Consider the following 15,239-nt stretch of genomic DNA (forward strand, 5'->3'; position numbering starts at 1 on the left):
TGTCATAGAATCCGACGCGTTCCGCCTCCATTAAGGCTTAAATACCCTTTTCTTTTGGGAATAAAAACAGTTAATTATTGGAAACCGCAGCAGAAAACAGGTTAATTATTTTTCCAGCAGGTCTCGTACCTGTGTCGCATCACCCGTCGCCGTTATTCCTCCCCGGGGGTTTATGAGGTGTGTGTCTCAGGCCCGACGTAAATTAGTAAACGGGAAAACTCAATAAAGCGTTTATTTTAAGGGGATATCTTTAGCGCGGAAATGTCAAAGTTCCCGAGGCAACGAAGCCGGCTCCGAGCACTTATCCCATCGCAGGCGAGCAGGTGGCCGTCTGCTGCTCTTCATCCAATTAACCGTCTTTGCACGACTCCGCCGCGTTTCATCGTCGGTGATCCGGCGCTGCCCGGTTTAATGCGACATCGAGAGGATGGCATCCCAATAAAACCCATATTAAATACTCTGCGGCGCGAGGAGGAAGCAGACGCTAATCGGCTTTCTCGTTGCCCGAGGGGCCCTTCGCTGCGGATGAGAGAGGAGACGATATCGCTGAGATTCCAGAGATGACAAGAACGGGGTTAAAAATAATTTATTCACTCCGTAAAATATATGACTTGGCGTCACATACTCACAAAACGGAGAGATTTTACAGCTAAAGGTGTGATAGGAAGGAAGTAAAAGAAAAGGGGAATGAAGAAAGGAAGTAAAGGAAAAAGGGGAATGAAGAAAGGAAGTAAAGGAAAAAGGGGACTGAAGAAAGGAAGTAAAAAAAAGGGAATAAAGAAAGGGAGTAAAGGAAAAAGGGGACTGAAGAAAGGAAGTAAAAAAAGGGAATGAAGAAAGGAAGTAAAGGAAAAAGGGGACTGAAGAAAGGAAGTAAAAAAAAGGGAATGAAGAAAGGGAGTAAAGGAAAAAGGGGATGAAGAAAGGAAGTAAAGGAAAAAGAGGATGAAGAAAGGAAGTAAAAAAAAGGGAATGAAGAAAGGGAGTAAAGGAAAAAGGGGGAATGAGGAAAGGAAGGAAAGAAAAGGGAAAAAAAGAAAAAGGAGGAAGGGATGGAGGGAAAAATTGGAAGGAAAGGAAGGGAGGAAGGATACAGAATAAACTCAATGGGTAAAAGAAACGCGGACCTCGGGACTGTTCCTTTCTTGATCCAAGAACGAAAGACGTTTATATTTTACACGGTGTGGAGGATGCGCATGTTTTTATATCAGGGGATTTAGACGCACTTCTTATTAACCCTGTCCTCTCTTGAACAAACGCAGTTACACAATAAATAGAAACCCAGAACCTGCCGGCAGATCGGCCCCATCCGGCCCCCGTCTAGTCGCCCGTTTCTCCTGCTGTAAAGACTCAAACCTTAATCAGTCGTTGGTCTCGTCTTAGATTCAGGAGCTGTATGTCTATCCTGTGCACGTTTGAATCCCCTCACTGTATTACCCTCTACCACCTCTGCTGGGAGGCTGTTCCACTTATCTACCACCCTCTCAGTAAAGTAAAACTTCCTTTCAGTCCATCTAAGCCTCTTAGATTCCTTATGTATCTAAATGTTAAAAATATCAAATTTTCCTTTGCAAATTATCTAAATATATAAAAATTTTCACAGTATTTTCAGAACGTCGAGGGGCCGTATAGAGGGGATTTTCAGCGCCCTGCCGAGTAACATAACGTTTTTTTTAGCTTCTTTTTGTCATTTCTAGGGCTCTTCTCTTGCCTACTTGACAGCCAACGGTCTAGCTAATTAGAGCCGGCGACGTTTCCCTGACCCCAAAAGCCTCTAAGTAATTGTTTCTAATAATAGGGAATGTAAAATATCCCTGAAACCGATAGATATTGGATGCCCGGCTCTTCACCGTCTCACCGTTTAGCCGAACGCCAGCCGCGAATGGAAATCCGGTACCCAGCCGCGCGACAAACCTTTATTTTTATTCTGTAAGAACGTTTTTTTTCTGCCTTTATTTGTATCCAGAGCCTCCTGAGCCCCCAAAAAGCCACGAAATGTTCTTGTTCCGACCTGAAGTGATGAACGTTCTGTCACTTAGATGAACCGATGGTTTGTTGAGAACCTTCCAGATGAAGATTTAATAGATGAAAAAAAAAATCAACAACAAAAAAACCTTTTTAAAACACGTATTTCCAGTGTCTATCGACAAATCTCCATGTCCAATTAGGGTCTATTAGTAAGAGGCAGCCAATGGAAAGTCTATGACCCGAGGGCCCAAAACACAATCCAATTTGCGATGAAGAAAATGTGATTAGAGACCTTTCCTGATCCAACCTGCCTGCTTTATCAGGGTATAAATGTTACAAGCCGGTCGTGCTTGAGTTTCAGTCGTCGGTGCCGCCAGACAGCTATGTATAGGTCGTATTTGGACCCACATCTCACCATTAGAAAAGTAGTCCCCGTCTATTTCACCATGTTGGCCGTGTTCCTGACTTTACTTTTGGTCTCTCTCCATGGAACGTCTCCGGTCGAGAGCTCCTTCCCGTACAAGGTGCCTCTTGACCCAAAAGGCTCGGTGGAACTCTACTGGAACGTGAGCTACCCGGAGGAAACGGTCTACTTCCAGATCCTGATGAAAGACCTCAAGTTTGGAATGATCTTCGGAATGTCGGACCGAGGGGACTTTAAAGACGCGGACCTGGCCATCCTGTGGAGCAACGGGTTTGGCTTCTTTTTCGGGGTAAGTTCTTGGTGGGAAACGTTGGTCCGGCACCAAATGTTACCCTCATTGGCCCATTGTGTGCCAAAAACAAAGATAAATCACATTGGCTCCATAAAGATACATTGTTAATGCGCATATGATAGTTGTATGACCCACCAACGTGAAGCTGATCCACTTCCCATTCCTCGGCATTCCCGAGGCTCTAATTCCCCGTCAGACCATTCACAGAAGATACACGAGGTCTCGTTACAAGCGTTTGTTTTATGTCTCTGGAAATATGATTGTCTTTTTAATTCCCCCGATGAGCGGCTGGCGAGGACTCCATCGTAATGTTGGTTATTGAGTTCGGTTGAAAGCTCTTTGGAGATCTTTAAAATTCTCTTTGGAGAACACAAGCTTTTTTCCCCCCAAAAGCAATAAAAATCAATTCAACTTCTTCTTCTGCTTTTTTTCCCCAACCAAAATGTATTTTTTACGGACAGGAACGGGCTGAAATTTGGCAAATAGAAATGTATTGCTCCGAAGAGCTAACAGTCCATCAACAGCCTTCACGCTAATAGAATCCTTAACACAGGAGCTTATTTCTGGACTTTATTAAATATCAAATTCATCAAACTTTAATAGATTTTGAAAATTATATCATTTCGTTAAAACTCCTCAGAATAAGGAGACAGGGAAGGCTTGTTTATGGGAGACCATAATATCCGAGACCTCCTACCTGGGTATGATAGGCGTTGTAGTTCATTGGTAGTTGGGAAAGGTATTGTAGTCTATTTTCTTCTGATGTTGTATGGGAAACCTCTTGCTTTAAAAATGTGTTTTTAAAAAAAAAAGGTTTTTTCCACTATATTTTTTGCACTGTTAATAGCATTCAGCAGTTTAACCCCTTGATGTCACAATGTGTAACATTTCCGTATACCGGCAGGATGCATGGAGCGACCAGGACGGGCAAATTCATATCGATTCTCAACAGGACTATCAGCTGTTGATGGCCCAACAGGCACCTGAGGGCCTCTACCTGGTGTTCAAACGGCCTTTCTCTACGTGTGACTCCCGAGACTACCTAATAGAGGTCAGCTATGGTTCCTACACAATGCATACCTGCCATGTGTCTTTCTTTAGGTTAGCCAGTCCCTCTCCTGAATCTCTGATGCCCCTCTTTCCTCCCCTATGTCCATATTTCCTCCCTTGGTGCCCTTCTTTCTTCCCCTGATGCTCTCTTTTCTAGGAGCTCGGAACGTTTGCTGGGTATCTTCGATCTTGGTTTTTTTTCCCTTCTTCCTTAGGACGGGACTGTTCACCTAATCTACGCCATGCTGGAGAGACCATTCCAGTCGGTTTCTGCCATCAACGTCTCTGCCATCCGAAACCGGGGACTACAGAGGGTCCAGCTTCTGAAACCAGAGCACCGGCCGCCCCCACTCCCGTCGGATGTCCGCAGCATGCTCATCAAGGCTCCAGAGGTTCTCATCCCTGATAAGGAAACTACCTACTGGTGTTATATCACCGAGCTGCCCCAGGACTTTCCGAAGCACCACATTGTCATGGTAAGAGAGACTTAGAACCCTTGAAAGGACATTTTGCATCTCAAGGTTCTACAACACCACGGCAATGGTCCTACAACAGGTTAAGCACGATAGAAAAGATGGTTTGTAGAACTGCTTTAACCTGGAAACATTGTAACACTGACAGGTCTTAGCATTAAGTTTCATATTTTCCAACCAGCTTCCCCACTACTTTCCCAAGACGGGATTCAAATGAAACTTTGCCGAAGGGAAAACCAAATGTCAGAAGCTGGTGACAGCACCCGATCTCTCCCCGGCTTTTTTTTTTTTGCAGCTAACAGCGAATTTTAATTGCAGTCACGATCTGCAGGAAGGGCAGGACGGGGATTGACAGACATGTGAACAATGTCTCAAATGTCTGCAACACCAGCAGAAGGAATTGTGATAAAAAATTTAAAAAAAATGGGTACTTTACATGGCTTGGCCCATATGCCCTAAATCACCTTTGTTGGCCTTGGTTAATTTAGACATTTGGCATTCCAATAATGTCTTCCATCATTCCACCTAAGGACAACCATGGTTTTAATCAAAAACTAGACCTGCTGGTTCCCTCATCTTCATCAATGAAGGATGAAAGCTGAAGTTGCCTAATACTCCAACAAAGGGACATGTCGAGCCTATGCTTACCCCTGTTACAATTAGGTTTCTCATCTCCCCAACTTATACCCATATCTCAGGACGTTTGAAGCCCTACACAACTCCATATGGATCTAAACACCACCACAGTAACTTCTCCCTCGTTGCCACCAGGCTTCTTATCTCCTGGCTGCTTAGCCATTTTGCCCACTCACAGTTAACGTTAATAATATTGTGGGCAAGAAATAGACAACATTCTGGGGGACATGGATACAAGCCAGAAAACGTTCAAAATCCATGACATGTGGCCTTCAAAGTCATGTGAAAGTAAGGTTCTAAATGATGGTTCCCTGACTTCGACCAATGGTGCTTGACCTCAGCTTTATGATTGAGATAAGGAACAAATAATTCAGGACATAAGAATAATAATTGTGTTACTAATTTACAGTATGAGCCAGTGATCACCAAGGGACATGAAGCTATCGTTCATCACATCGAGGTATTCCAGTGCTCTGCGGATGATGACGTCTTACCTCGTTTCAATGGACCATGCGACTCCAAGATGAAACCTGAGAAAATCAACCACTGCCGGCACGTCCTGGCCGCCTGGGCGATGGGGGCTCGGGTAATACATGTAACATGTTCTAAATCATGCCAAATTGTAAAAATCTCCTTCTAGGGGGGCCAGTGAACTTTAAAACAATGATCAGGGGCTCTGGTAGGATTACCATGATGTCCACCCACCATGGACCATACATTCATAGCATCACACGAGTCCTTCTTACAGTCGGCTGGAAGTTTCTGTTCTGCTATCAGAACTCCTGAGTCTCTAATCTCTCTCTTTTTTCACATTACAGCCATTTTATTACCCAGAAGATGCCGGTCTGGCTTTTGGTGGGCCTGGTTCTTCCAGATATCTTCGACTGGAGGTCCACTACCACAATCCCCTGGAGTTAAAAGGTAACGGCCGGCCGCCTGAATAAAGCACCCATCATCTGCAATCACTCAATGTGTTTTCCGTGGTAGGAATCGAGTAACTTAATGTGTCTTTTTGCATGTGTCACATAACATTGAGGACCCGGGTGCTTTTAGGGACAACCTGGTAAGGGTTGCATTTGTGGGACGTCAATTACTTTCCTTGTAACCCAGCTGGAGATACTAGGCATCTTTAGAGATAATTATTCACTGACACTCACCACGTATTTTTGTCACAGAGATTTATTTGGCTCTGCGAGCTGTCTAATTACTGTTGCCCCAGGCGAAAACTCATTAGCAGACATCCTCGCGATGTTCCAGTCCAGTACGCCACACATTTCCAGGCTGCGTGTGGTTGCGTACGTGATGGGGAGTGAGATGCTCCAAGCTCGAGTTCTTCTGGTGGCATTTTTGTGATGTTTTTACTTGTGAGGTTTAAAAAAAATGTAAAGAGTTTTTTTTAAAGGATCGCAAACTTTATATGTGTAGAAACCAGACTGTTCCCCTTTACGATGCCAAACGGAGGTGTCTCATGTGCTTCAGATCGGCTCCAGGATCAAAGCCTTTCGCATTCTGTCCAGCTCAGCTCCCTAGGGGTTATAAGGGGGACATAGGCTTTGCAATCTCTAGGTTTGATTGCCCATCACTTGTATTGTCTTGTTCGACCAAGTTACCTCTACCCTACCCCAACTGCATGTACCCCTTAATAACATTAATATCAACGACTCCATGGCAGTCACGTTGTAACCTTGTAGCAGTCACATTGTAACGTTGTAGCAGTCACATTGTAACCTTGTAGCAGTCACATTGTAACGTTGTAGCAGTCACATTGTAACGTTGTAGCAGTCACATTGTAACCTTGTAGCAGTCACATTGTAACGTTGTAGCAGTCACATTGTAACCTTGTAGCAGTCACATTGTAACCTTGTAGCAGTCACATTGTACCGTTGTAGCAGTCACATTGTAACGTTGTAGCAGTCACATTGTAACGTTGTAGCAGTCACATTGTAACCTTGTAGCAGTCACATTGTACCGTTGTAGCAGTCACATTGTAACGTTGTGGCAGTCACATTGTAACGTTGTAGCAGTCACATTGTAACCTTGTAGCAGTGACTCGGAACCTTGTAGCAGTCACATTGTAACCTTGTAGCAGTCACATTGTAGCTTTTTTCCCCTCTGCCGTCAGGACTCTGTGGCATTTTCTTTGGAAGTCATGTGATTTCTCAAAAGATAAAATCTCTGCAAATTCAGTTTATTTGCATTGATCTGTGAATTTGTAAGACTGGAATTCGGTATAGAATTAAAGCTCTCGTGTTCTGCAAATAAATATTATTTATGAGATAGAATAAATTTTAGAGCGACAATTAACTCTTTAAAAGGAGCTAAAAACTGTTGCATTAACGGGGACTTTTATTTTATTGGAAGAGCAGTAAAGATGTGAAATTCACTCGTTATAGAGATGGTTTTATGAATTGCAATAAACCAAAAAGAGAGACTTTGGTGGTTTTAGCAAAGATTTAGAGCTGTCCACATTCATAAAACCCAGTAGGTTGTCGAGGCCTCATTTTGAACCCAATTTTGGCCTTCTTTTGGAACTGGGGGATTAACAGGGTTGGGAAAGGAGGGTCTGGATGACGGTTTTCATCTTGGTTATTTAGTTATTATGTAACTTTTTAGTTGTTGCTCCATGGAACCCGATATCATCCAGAAAAGTATTCATATTCAGATTTCGTTCCTTAAAAAGGGCTGAGAGACTCATCGGGTATCCGTCTCCATTACACGCCCTCCTTGAGAAGGTTCGATGCTGGCATCATGGAACTTGGCCTGGTCTACAAACCCCATATGGCCATCCCACCCGGCCAGAAGGACTTTGTGCTGACGGGGTACTGCACAGACAAATGCACGCTAACGGTGAGCACCTCTACTTATTCTGCACGGGTACAAAGTTCCACGAACCTGTTATTAGACGTGAGATTTATGGCAGTTGCCGTCATCACATTAAACCTCCCGCTGTTCAAGGGGTTGTTGATGCTGTTACGGGGTTAATTCGTTCCTCCGACCGAGAAGCCTTCCTTACAACACATCAAAACAGCTTGCATATTTATGCCGTCCGCGGCTGTCGGGGAATACTCGTCGGATGATGGTCGTATTTGTTCATAGAACATGAGCCGGTGATGAATCTTTGATAGGTATTCATGCCACGGTGCCTGGGATTTGTTTGTTCTTTTGATAGATTTTTTTTTTACGTTTTTTCTGATTATTGGAACAGAAAAGTTTCCCTGTAACAATTAATAATGGAGCCGGAAATCGCGTGTCGCAATCTCACGGTGTCAAGATCGGTGGACTCAGAGCATTTGTAAAGGGAAGTAGGAGCCAAAGTCACGAGTCCTTCCAGGCCGTTGGCCCCGCAGACCTCCTTTGATCTATACATTGATTTGGTAATTCTTCTAGCTCAATGTATAGTACTCTTTCTATACTGGTCTTTACAGGGTCAGATTAAATCCTCGCCATCGCCAAGAGTTCTAGAACCCCCAAAAGGATCTAGACTGGCTGCAAACTTTTCATGCCCACCCCAATGGGACTGAAGTGCGCGGAGACCCAGACGAGGGGTCGGGTTTTAACCTGACACATTGTTTTCAAGTTAAACTGGAAATCTAGATGAATTATTCACGCGGGCTGAGCTCAGTGTGGTTTTCAGAGGCGGCCTTTAACTCTTCTGCTAAACGCCGCTACGGGAAATTAAATGGTTCCACTGAATTGACACTAATTCCCAGCAATGGCGGCACCTGGGAATCGCCGGAATCTTTTGTTACGTTGTTTACGACAACGAGTCCTTCCCGTCAGGTCTCTCTGGCGAGACCAGACCCTGCGGAAGGGTAAAGCCAGCAAAAATGTTTCATTAAAAGCATTTAACCCCTTCCGCTTTCCATAGGGTCCTTCAACATATCGCTCTGGTTGGAAGCTCATTAATATTCCATTGATTTCCCGTACAAGATCAAAGCTTCACCGAGCAGGACCCAGGGCCAAAGTAGATCCCCTCAGCTCTCCATTCTTGCACCCTTACCTTACATTCACAATACAGTCTGTGCACAAGAGTTTACATGTCCGTGTCGAGGACTACGCCAAAGTTTGGGAGATAGAAAACCCCTGAGATAACTTGTGGGAAGGATACGAGAGATGTCGCCCCGGGACTTCATATTGCTCGTAGTATAGCTCTCTAGTAAATTTATTTTTTTAATATTAAAATAAACCCCTTCGTTTTGTCCTCCCACCAATTTTCCACTGAGGTCTCGTCCATGATCAGCCTGGCTTGGGCCACAATCGGGAGTTTAAATTCTGCATTGGGCTACGGCGAAATATTGTAACTATTTTATTTTCGCTGGTAATTTAAAAGCCTTTGTTCGAAGGCTGAGGTCGTGCTCAGGAATTACAGAACCCCATATCCCCTCCCGTGTAACGACCCACCTCGCGCGCTCAAGCAGAAACAACATTTAAATGAAGCAGAGCCGCATTAATTATTGAGAAGCTTGGTGAAAACATGTCTTTCGGTTTCTCGGGGTTTAAACGTATAATTAGAGTCAGGTGTGTGAAGCAGACTGACTCCTTTGTCACCTAGATGGAAGGCTGAAAGAATCATTGGAAAGCAGGGTTATATTGACCTATTTAGTGTCCAAGAGGTCATTCCTTGATACATGGGGTGGTTGCCACACTTACAGAATAGAAATACCCTAAGATTCCAAGTTACATAGATACCCCCCGTTGTATCTGGATAACTTGGAAGCTTTATGGTCGATGGCTGACTCCTGCATGGGTGAAGTCACCTGGCGCACTTGGAGGCCGTTTCCAACCTGTGCTCCTCAAGCTCCTTTCTCAAGTTTCCTTAAATGTTTAAGGGTAGCTCTTCACTTTTCGAAGTACATGTCCCATGATGGTCAGCCAGCCAATGGAATTCGTAGTTCGACCATGAATATAGAGGTCTAAAGAGCGTTAAGTCTTCTCCAGATAACGGTGACCTTTTCTCCATCCATAGGCTCTTCCACCGGGCGGCATCCACGTTATTGGCTCTCAGCTTCACACACACTTGGCAGGACGGACCGTGACCACCATGCTGGTCCGCGAAGGTCGAGAAGTAGAAATTGTGAATGAAGATAAGCATTACAGCGCGCACTTCCAGGTAAAAATCTGACTCCCCAAACATCCCAACCGAGTCTTCAATCTTTCTTAACTCGGTCTTTGGTCGAGTGAAGCTGCGCTGGTGCCAAGTTGAGCCATTGTGTTGACTTTTAGTTATTCTTCTTTTGCCCCCATGGGGTCTTGGCATCGGATGTAGGGTGGCATTAAAATTCCCAGTCTTAGAAATGTCTTCTCTCGCCCTTAGGAGATCCGAATGTTAAAGAAATCTGTCCATATTCTGCCGGTAAGCGAAGCTTCCTTAAACTACGTAACATTTCTCTTTACTTTGCCATAACCCATAGGTTACTTTGTTAACGTTCTACAGTCTTGATACATTTCTTAGAATATTGAGGGGGGGGGGCAACGAAAACAGAAAAAGCTCTGAATTTTCATTTGGAAATTTGTTGGGTTTTCCTCCCTCTCGCTCACTCATCCTCTCTCACTCACTCATCCTCTCTCACTCTCTCATCCTCTCTCTCCCTAAAGAGCGAAAGAGCGAGTAAGCGAGATGATGAATATAAAGCTAAAATGAAGAGTTTTTCGGGGGGGGGACGTGCGAGAGACAGAAAGTATAAAAACGATACATTTTATCTGAACCAAAAGCACAGGAAACATTACACATTCTCCAAAAACGGAACGGAACGGAGTCTGAATCGTTCTTGGTCGACGAGCACGCGTCTAGATTGTTATATATATTGTTTATCGTATGAGATATACGTTGTTACTTATGTTTATTTAGTGTATAGACTCAGGGAAAGTGACAGATCTGCTTTAACCCCATAAGTACTGAAGCCGCATTCGATGCTAATTCCCGTTATTCCGTCCCGGGAAGCTCCAGAACTCGAGAAGGTGTTAAGATTCCATCCCGGAACACGCAGAGTAAAAAGCTTAAACTCTAAAGTCTCGTGTATTTGAACCCGCAGGGGGACGTTCTTATTACCAGCTGCTCCTACAACACAGAAGACAGGAGCGCGGCTACGGTGGTGAGAGTTCACTTAATGCATGCGCCGGAGAACCTCTTCTGGAGATCTCTCGGGGAACGGATAATAGGCCCTGCGTACAACTGATGTCTTATTACACGAGCTTTCTTCTGTATCTTCTGTGTTCTCATCCATTTGCTTTGAAATCATCATTGCGTGATTAGTGCTCGGTGAAAAACATTGAGCATAACCCCAGTGCTGTATACAGTAATAACCCCCCAGCGCTGTATACAGTAATATAACCCCCCCCAGCGCTGTATACAGTAATAACCCCCAGTGCTGTATACAGTAATATAACCCCCCAGCGCTGTATACAGTAATATAACCCCCCAGCGCTGTATACAGTAATATAACCCCCAGCGCTGTATACAGTAATATAACCCTCCAGTGCTGTATACAGTAATATAACCCCCAGTGCTGTATACATTAATATAACCCCCAGTGCTGTATACAGTAATATAACCCCCAGTGCTGTATACAGTAATAACCCCCCAGCGCTGTATACATTAATATAACCCCCAGTGCTGTATACAGTAATATAACCCCCAGTGCTGTATACAGTAATATAACCCCCAGTGCTGTATACATTAATATAACCCCCAGTGCTGTATACAGTAATATAACCCCCAGTGCTGTATACAGTAATATAACCCCCAGTGCTGTATACATTAATATAACCCCCAGTGCTGTATACAGTAATATAACCCCCCAGCGCTGTATACAGTAATAACCCCCCAGCGCTGTATACAGTAATATAACCCCCAGCGCTGTATACAGTAATATAACCCCCAGCGCTGTATACAGTAATATAACCCCCCAGCGCTGTATACAGTAATATAACCCCCCAGCGCTGTATACCGTAATATAACCCCCCAGCGCTGTATACAGTAATATAACCCCCCAGCGCTGTATACAGTAATATAACCCCCAGCACTGTATACAGTAATATAACCCCCCAGTGCTGTATACAGTAATATAACCCCCAGCACTGTATACAGTAATATAACCCCCCAGCGCTGTATACAGTAATATAACCCCCAGCGCTGTATACAGTAATATAACCCCCAGCGCTGTATACAGTAATATAACCCCCAGCGCTGTATACAGTAATATAACCCCCCAGCGCTGTATACAGTAATATAACCCCCCAGCACTGTATACAGTAATATAACCCCCCAGCGCTGTATACAGTAATATAACCCCCCAGCACTGTATACAGTAATATAACCCCCCAGCACTGTATACAGTAATATAACCCCCCCAGTGCTGTATACAGTAATATAACCCCCCCAGTGCTGTATACTGTAATAACCCCCCCCAGTGCTATATACAGTAACAACCCCCACTGAGTCAGTCAGTCATGTGATATTTTGGGTGACTTTCTTGCGTAATCACCACACCAAGCTGATGCTTTACCGCAATGCTAACGAAGTCCCTTCCTCCATAAATTGTCATCAGTCAGAGAGTCTGCCTGGGTGATTAAGACTGAGCCATTCTATAATTTCTCACAGGCAGTATGATAAGGAGTCGGGGTGTTTGTCTACTAGATTGTGATAAGTTGTGATTGTTAAAATATGTAGCTTTTTTTCCATCTATAGTTTCTTCCCTTTACTAAGTGATGTGAAGAAGTGATTGTTGCTCCCGGTAAATCGCTCTCGTCCTTTTCACGCAGGGAGGATTCAGCATCACAGATGAAATGTGTGTGAATTACATACATTATTACCCGCGTACCGAGCTGGAACTCTGCAAGAGCTACGTAGACCCAGGATACCTGAATAAGTACTTCCACCTTATGAACAGGTGAGTGAAAGCACCTTCAGATCAGGGTCCAGGAGGGTAAATCCGCTCAGATTCAGGTGATGGAGCGGGACGGAGCGGGACGGAGCCAGGAGAGTCGGCGGAGAACTGTGTCTGTAATTACCGACTTCTCATATAATAACCGTGAACCCCGCGCGGCTCGCACTTTAATGACTAGGGCTGTAGCTCAGATATCCGAGCCGGCGGGTCACATCTCGATAAAGCCCATCCATGTCTTGGTTCTTCTAACGCTCTCATTTGCGGTCTCTCTGTGAAGGTTCCACGGCGAGGAGGTCTGCACGTGTCCCCAGGTCTCCGTCACCGAGCAGTTCCTCGAGGTTCCATGGACTTCGTTCTCCGCGGAGGTCTTGAGCTCGCTGTACAGCTTCGCCCCCATTTCCGAGCACTGCAACCGGTCCTCGGCCGTGCGCTTCCCGGTGAGTCTGAGCGCCAGAGAGAACCGTCTCAGATGGAGAGACATTTCAGGTTATGGGTAACCAGGTGTCCCCAAAACCATGGAGGGCTCGCGGCAGGCGATCGCTCCCTGTGAGTGTATAATAATACGTTACGTCTGCGCATCTGAAGACATCTGGTGAAACGCGTCGGGGCCCAGCTTAAGAGAGACCCAGCTTGAGATGTCTGGATAAATTTAGAGGGTTTTATCGGGATTTCCCATTTCTGTTACCGGCTCTCTGGAGAGGCTGAGAATCTTTACAACAAAAAAAGAGAAAATATTAGAAATTTACATTAAAATTAGAGGAGCGGAACTTCTTGTTCAGCGTATAGAAGACGTTTTGCAGCAAGGGCGGTTAGGATGTAGATTTCACTGCCCAATGACCCTGAGAACAGACTTTATAATGAATGCCGAGAGATTAAAATGGGACAAAATTATCGTTTTTTTGGGGGGGGGTTCTGGATCATCAAAAATCGTATCTTGGAATGGTAGAACTTGATTATTTTTTTACATCTTTTCAAAGAAAAGGATCTCGCTTAATAAATTAAGTTGCTTAATCGGTCGTTGGTCTCGTCTTAGATTCAGGAGCCGTATGTCTATCCCATGCATGTTTAAGCCCCTCACTGTATTAGCCTCTACCACCTCTGCTGGGAGGCCATTCCATTCATGTACCACCTTCTGTGGACCTTCTGTAGACAATAGCCTACATATGGGAACCTCTCTCTTATATACAGCACAGGTGTATTATACTATATATATATATATATATCACGAGGCACCACACAAACGCATGTTATTTACTCCCTCGTGCGCTCAGCTATTCTATACCACACTTTGCTGCTGTTTGCTTTAAAATCTGTTTGTTTCGCTCTGCGTTGGGTGAAATGTTTTCCCGACGGGGAAGGAACAGGTATTCTTTTTGGGATAAACAGTACTAATGCGCTCTCCACCCCCGCTGCAAGCGAGATGGATAAACATAAAAAATCTCTCTCTCTCTCTAGAGAGGGGGCGAAATTTCATGGTTTTGTGCTTTTCTTTTTTTATTTAGAATAGAAATAGTATTTTTTTTTCTCCGTTCACCGTGGGAAGGTGTTTGATGGAAAGTGAAAGGTGGTGTTTTGGTTTTTTTTATATGCTTTACGGAGCAAAAAAGTAAAATAGTTATTTGATCCCGAAATAAAAATAAAGGCGGAAGGCGCTTTATGTTACGATGACCCCGTTAGTGAGTGTGAGTGAAAGTGACCGGATAAAGGGAAATTAACGCTGTATTAAAAGCATAATAGCCTGCATGAATCGGACCTCTTCTCCTTTTATTTTGTGACTCTTTGTAACTGGAAGCGAGAGAGCCCAAAATGCCCATAGCCGAATAATCTCCCCGGGGACTTGGTTGATGCCTTTTTTTTTTTTTTTAAGACGGTGAACCGTTTCATAAAATATTACCCAACAGATGTACCGCGCTGCTGATTAATATAAAGTTTATACGAAGTGACAGTTCCGCTTAAAGATTATATGTTCTCCCGACGCACGGAAAAAGCCGGCCGCGTTCTTCTTAAACGCTCTCCTAAAACGTCTCTCGAAAGGTCGTTTCGGAAACACCCTTTAGTAAAAGAGCACCTGCTCGCGGCTCATCCTCTTCCTCGTGGAGCAGGGTTACTTAGGCCAAAGAGTTGAGATGGGCGAGATTAATACTTTGCCTTTGTTTTCGCAGGGAGAATGGGAGATGCAGCCTTTGCCGAAGGTCACAAAGAAATTACCCCAAACCCAGGCTGGCTGCGAAGGTCCCAAAAGCTCGGGAACGGCAGGTCCTTCTCTGGTGGACATCAAGGCGTCGGGCCGCTCGTGAGAAGCCCACGCGTTGGCCGAACGCCCCGAATGTCATCGCGTTAGAGAAACCAGATGGAATATCGAACTGTCCAACTCTGGTCATTGAGGATCGATGCTACAGTTACCACGGCAAGAACCACCGACACTGTTGGGTGAAGCCTTCTAGAGATACTTTGTAACCTGTATAAAGATTACATAGAGCTCTACATTTACCCCTTAGAATTTGTCGTGG

General features: G+C 44.5%; 1 protein-coding gene across 1 annotated transcript; it reads left to right on the top strand.

Moving 5' to 3' along the window:
- Positions 1–2,378: 2,378 nt before the first annotated feature.
- On the top strand, positions 2,379–15,026 carry LOC149277428 (dopamine beta-hydroxylase-like). The gene is made up of 12 exons (XM_089502883.1): positions 2,379–2,681; positions 3,589–3,735; positions 3,950–4,210; positions 5,253–5,429; positions 5,662–5,764; positions 7,524–7,690; positions 9,810–9,953; positions 10,158–10,196; positions 10,876–10,935; positions 12,605–12,732; positions 13,007–13,166; positions 14,892–15,026. The coding sequence occupies exons 1-12, from the start codon at positions 2,415–2,417 to the stop codon at positions 15,024–15,026; spliced, it is 1,788 nt and encodes a 595-aa protein (XP_089359009.1). The 5' UTR covers positions 2,379–2,414.
- The last annotated feature ends 213 nt before the right edge of the window (positions 15,027–15,239 follow it).

This window comes from Sceloporus occidentalis, unplaced genomic scaffold (genome assembly GCF_023333645.1).
Source record: "Sceloporus occidentalis isolate IW3139 unplaced genomic scaffold, rSceOcc1.0.p SCAF_214, whole genome shotgun sequence".
NCBI lineage: Eukaryota > Metazoa > Chordata > Lepidosauria > Squamata > Phrynosomatidae > Sceloporus > Sceloporus occidentalis.